This window comes from Bidens hawaiensis, unplaced genomic scaffold (assembly GCF_021521415.1).
Source record: "Bidens hawaiensis isolate Kalapana, Puna unplaced genomic scaffold, B.hawaiensis_p1.1 tig00003182_1, whole genome shotgun sequence".
NCBI classification, from domain to species: Eukaryota; Viridiplantae; Streptophyta; class Magnoliopsida; order Asterales; family Asteraceae; genus Bidens; species Bidens hawaiensis.
Window position 1 is genome coordinate 1,880,597 of NW_027491173.1, and position 5,738 is coordinate 1,886,334.

Sequence of the window (5,738 nt, forward strand, 5' to 3'; positions counted from 1 at the left end):
AATCACACATTTCAAGAAAAAGGTAGGCTTCGCGCTACGCGACGAAGAAACTCACTGGTCTCATCGCGCTACGCGATGACCAGGTTAAGTAACTCGGGACACGTGGCCAACCACGTGTTAACACGTGGCAGCTTCTGATTAATTGCGGCGTCGCGCTACGCGACGGCCTTGGGGAAAAGGCCATCGCGCTACGCGAAGGTCTGCAAAACTTGCCTATAAAAGGGCAGCTACGGGTTCAAGCCATTTCATCCCATTTTCACCTTAGTTTTCACATAGTTAACCTTGGTAAGCATGTAAGAGAGTTTCGAGGTGCCGAGGGCTGTTTTTGCGAAGAAACGAGGTGTCGTTAGGCTATTTAACGAGCTGCTGATCTTGTAACGAAGTACAAGCTGAACTGCTGCTGATTTCCTACGTTCTTTAGTTCCGTCAAGCCGATTAAGGTAGGAATAGGGTTAAGCTACTTTACTAGTTACTTTAAATATCTAGTTACAACTTAGTTAAGAGTATAGTCGTTAAACTGTTAATATTTTCTAAGAAATGTTTTATAAAGTAAAGACGTTGCTTCCGCGTGAAGTAATGTTATCAAAACTATTCTTTTGACGGGCATGTAGTAACTGGATGGGGGTATCATTAGTAGACTCTTCTTGCCTAAGGAAAGCAATTCTTACAAATCCCAATCAACCACGGGACCCGTTTGCTTACCTGGAGAAGTTTGCCAACGTGATATCCTTTATTAGGCAAAAGCGTGCTATTCCAAACGTCACATGTAAATTCAAAGTGTTTTCATAAAAAAACTATAACTATACTAAGCTTAGGTCAGACCTAAGAGTCTGCTGATCAGACCTCGAGTCTGCTGAACTGAATCAGACTTGAAGTCAGCTGAGCAGACCCCGAGTCTGCTGAAACTGTAACAGACTTAAAGTCTGCTAAATAATACCAAATAGGTACTTATGCATATCTAATATGAATATAGGTTAATACCATACTGAAGCCAAGGAGGTTGATATTTCCTACTGATAATATAAGGTGAACACGTTAACCTTTTACTGTCTGAACTGATTTTACTCTTGTAATAGACTGGTTGTTTATTACAAAAGAGTCTGGTAAATGTTTGCATGAGATATAATATCTAAAATCGTTATAATACAAAATAGATAATAAAAAGCAACTCAGACCGAATACACATGTGTCTGGATCCAAACATAACTGATAATTGGCATACAAAACCAAGTTAGTCGTAACCGGTTCTCCAACAGGGTTACATAGCCTAGGGGAAGGTTGTCTCCGAACAGGGGCTATATACTCGGGGAACCTTTGAATTGTGTGTGTAGGGCAGTGGTACAAATCCCGAGAATGGACATGCATTCCTGCTGAGATTGTGAACAGAAAACTATGTTTGTGTTTAATGACTGTTATAAATGTTTTATCGAGTCAACGTTTCACCAGCATATAGCTGACGTGTTTTTCCTACTCTTGCAGGTAACTAGATGATAATAGATGATATACAAGGATTGGAGTCATAGAAGATTGCTAGAGATGGCTCGTTTTTGAATATTACAAATCCTTGTATTATTAATATCAGGGTTTTGTAAAATTGAAACTCGGTTGTTTAATTCCCGAGTAGTTTTGATAATGTGAATTAATATTTTAATATTTAAAGACTTCCGCTAAAATAAACCGCTACTCTGATATATTTACAAAACAGGTACCAACTGATGGTCACACTCCTAGGCCCTGGATTGGGGTGTGAAAGGTTGGTATCAAAGCCATCGGTTTCAGCGAATTAGGTATTAAAATTAGTACCTAAGCTTTAACCATTTATCTGATAAGTAGGGATAAGTTATGATTGGTAGTCTGCCTATCCCTAAGTTATTATAAATACAGATGGCTTACAATAACTATTACGGACAAAAACGTCGGGTCGCAAGGCGATCTAATCTTGCCCCCGATGCTGAGCCGTCTGACCGAGTTAGCACAAATTTTGGTCCTAAGTGGCCAACTGTTTCGGTAATTGGACTAAACCGGTGCACGTGAACCCAACTGATCTGAATCCAATGAATCTAAACCAGTTAAACCCTGTTGATCAAATCGATCCTTACTTGGCTTACGGAAGCCAACCAAATTATGCTCCAGGAAGTCCAGAAATGCCAATCGAAATATCCAGTGACACTTCCGAAAGTGTTCCAATGATCGGTACCCCCGAACTATTATCCATATGATTTGGAAGTTCAAAGTAGAGTCAAACAAGAAACCCGTACTGAATCTTCAAGTTGGATGAACTGTCATTCCAACCAGAGTTTATGGCATGGCATTTTGGATCACCACCCACCAGGTGCTCAAACCATAGCTGAACCAAGTCGAAGATCAGTTTATTATTCTAATAATCCTAATTTTCCACCGGATCGTGGACCTGTACCAACCATAGCTGAACAAGCAAACGAGATACGGGAAGAAGCCCGCCTGATTGAAGAATTCTATACAACCAATCTTCTTGATGAGGAAATGCAAACTTATATTGCTAATCCTCACCTGTATCGGAGAGAAAACGCTTATCTTTTTCCGTCGGTATCCGCACCGGTTGGGTATCCCAACCCACCCAACTCGGTGATGGATGAATTAAGAAACAAAAGGATCAAGAAGAAAAAGATGGGTTATAAGATCATAAAAAAATGTGATAAGATGAAGAAGATGGTTAAGAAATGGGCCAAAGATTAGGGTTATATAACTACTGTTGTTGTATTTCTATCTTTTGTAATATTATGAATAAAAGTTTGCGTGTTGTGTTCTAAATTATGTATTCCTATGATTTACAGAATGTCCTCGAGTCAGTCAAAGGAGTCAAGTAAAGACCCCTGAAAATAATAATTCACTTCCTGAAGAATATATTGGAGGAATACGTGATATGATAAAAGAAACGATTTCCCCACTAATCAAGGAAGCTGTAACTCCTCTAATAAAGATGGTGCAAGACCATACGGCTAATTCTAAAAGTTTAGCCAAGTCAATATCAGTAAAACCAACACAACCAAGCCATAGTGTATCAGTACATTCAAAAAGAAAAGAAACTGAAAATACAAAAGATGAAGAAGAAAAGAAAAAAGAAAGTTCAACTGCTGAACACGTCCCGAGTAAAGGTTAGCACGGGATGTACCTTCAAAGATTTTCAAGTATATAAACCAAAAGAATTCTATGGGGATAAAGGGGGCAATAACAATGCTCCATTGGATTGAGGAAATGGAATCGATTGTGATTATAAGTAAATGTACGGAGGAAGAAAGCATCCAGTATTCTTCTCAGATGTTCAAAGGAGAGGCGCCAGAGTGGTGGAATACACTGATCGAGATCAAGGGAAGGAGTAATATGTACAATTTGGAGTGGAAAACTTTCAAGGAACTGGTTAAACAAAGGTTCTGCCCGATACATGAAGTTGATCAAATTCCGACCAAGCTATGGAATCATAAGGTCATCGGCACTAATCTCAAGGAATACAACACGAAGTTCCTTAAATACTATAGACTGGTACCGCATCTGGTTACACCAGAGTACAACAAAGTAACCAGATATATTTATGGTTTGCCAAAAGAAATTCGTGATCATGTAAGATCACACATGCCTGCTAGTATTGAATCCGCAATTGAATTAGCAGGATATCTGATGGAAAGTATGATTCGAAATAAAGATGAAGAGAAAAAGATGTTGGTTGAAAGGAAGAAAGAGAATGATGGTAGACAGAAGTTTGGAAGAGGTAGATGTTTAATCGACCGCTGTATAAGAATTGTGGTAAAAAGCATTATGGAAGATGTTTGAAACCCACCCCAAAGTTGATGTACGCAAGTTTGATCCGTACTCAACTTGCAACTTTCGTAAACGACCGGGACATAAGGAGGAGGATTGTAGGAAGAAGTTGATTGTGTGTTTTGAGTGTGGTGAGAAGGGACACTTTAGTGCGGAATGCACTAAGAAGAAACCGACAGCTGGAGGCGCCAGTGGTAGTGGTGCCAGAAACAAGGGGAGAAAGGGAAATGCCCGCGCTTTTATGCTGAATACACAAAAAGCGGGTGAATTGCCAGATGTAATCACTGGTACGTTCCCTATTAATAATGCTTATGCTAGAGTTTTATTTGATTCTGGAGCTAATCAGAGTTTTATAGATTATAAATTCTATAATTTACTAAATAAACCTCTAGCTAAGTTAAGTAAGCAATATGAAGTAGAAACGACTAATGGGTCATTAATCAAAATATCTGAGGTATTAAATAGTTATATTACCTTAGTCGGATATGAAATGCCAGTACAATTGTTACCAATGGAGTTAGCTGGATTTGATGTTATTTTAGGGATGGACTGGTTAGCCGCCAACCAAGCCCGAATACTATATAACGAAAAGGCTATTGAAATTCTAAATCCAAACAATAAAATGATTCGTATAGCTGGTGATAAAGAATCTAGTAAAATAGGAATCATTTCAAAAATAAAAGTTAGTCATTGTTTGGAAAAAGTTGCTTAGCATTCATGGCCTATGTAACCAAGGAGCCCGATCCTATGAAACTGGAAGAGGTCCCAATTGTCGTTGAATCCAAGGATGTATTTCCTGATGAATTGCCTGGAATTCCGCCCGATCGAGAAGTTGAGTTTAGAATCGATTTAGTTCCGGGAACAGCTCCGATTGCTAAATCACCTTACCGATTAGCACCAACTGAAATGAAAGAGTTGAAGAAGCAATTAGATGAGTTGTTGGAGAAGGGATTAATAGGACCAAGTTCTTCACACTGGGGAGCTCCAATATTATTCGTTAAGAAGAAAGACGGATCAATGAGGATGTGTATTGATTACCGAGAATTGAATAAAGTGACGGTCAAGAATCGATATCCGCTCCCGAGGATTGATGATCTTTTCGATCAGTTACAAGAAGCAAGTTGTTTTTCCAAGATTGATCTAAGATCCGGGTATCATCAACTGAAAGTTCAAGTAGAAGATATATCCAAGACTGCATTCAGAACCCGATACGGACATTATGAGTTCACCATTATGCCTTTTGGACTCACTAATGCTCCGGCAGCTTTTATGGATATGATGAATCAAGTCTGTAAACCTTACTTAGATAAGTTTGTTATTGTTTTCATTAATGACATTCTTATCTATTCTAAGAAGAAAGAAGAACACCAAGCTCATTTGAAAACCATACTCGAAACATTAAGAAAGGAAAAGTTGTATGCTAAATTCTCGAAATGTGAATTCCGGTTATCCAAAGTACAATTTCTTGGGCATATTGTTAATGAGAAGGGTATTCAAGTTGATCCAGCAAAGATTGAAGCCATTGCCAAATGGGAGAAACCCAAGACTCTGACTCAAGTAAGAAGTTTTCTGGGGTTAGCAGGTTATTATAGAAGGTTTATCCAGAATTATTCAAGGATAGCGGTTCCATTGACATCATTGACCCGCAAGTCTGTGAAATTTGAATGGGGACTGAAGCAATAAGAGGCATTTGAAACTCTTAAACAAAAACTAACAAATGCACCTGTCTTAGCCTTGCCTGAAGGACAAGATAACTTCATTGTATATTGTGATGCTTCACATACAGGAATGGGATGTGTTTTGATGCAAGGGAAGAAGGTAATTGCTTATGCTTCACGACAATTAAAGGGAAGAAGGTTCACGAGAAAAATTACACCACCCATGATCTAGAATTGGGAGCTATAATTTTTGCATTAAAGTTATGGCGACACTATTTATATGGT

At 38.7% G+C, this 5,738-nt stretch overlaps 1 protein-coding gene across 1 annotated transcript; it reads left to right on the forward strand.

Moving 5' to 3' along the window:
- The first annotated feature begins 3,189 nt into the window (after positions 1 to 3,189).
- On the forward strand, positions 3,190 to 4,507 carry LOC143622532 (uncharacterized). Its single transcript, XM_077093650.1, has 2 exons — positions 3,190 to 3,745; positions 3,789 to 4,507. Exons 1-2 carry the CDS (start codon positions 3,190 to 3,192, stop codon positions 4,505 to 4,507), a joined length of 1,275 nt encoding a protein of 424 aa, XP_076949765.1.
- Positions 4,508 to 5,738: the final 1,231 nt, after the last annotated feature.

Coding starts and splice junctions, on each gene's coding strand:
- LOC143622532 (XM_077093650.1), top strand. CDS start 3,190: ATGGGGATAAAGGGGGCAATAACAATGCTCCATTGGATTGAGGAAATG. Junction 3,746..3,788: donor TAGACAGAAGTTTGGAAGAG/GTAGATGTTTAA, acceptor TGTGGTAAAAAG/CATTATGGAAGATGTTTGAA.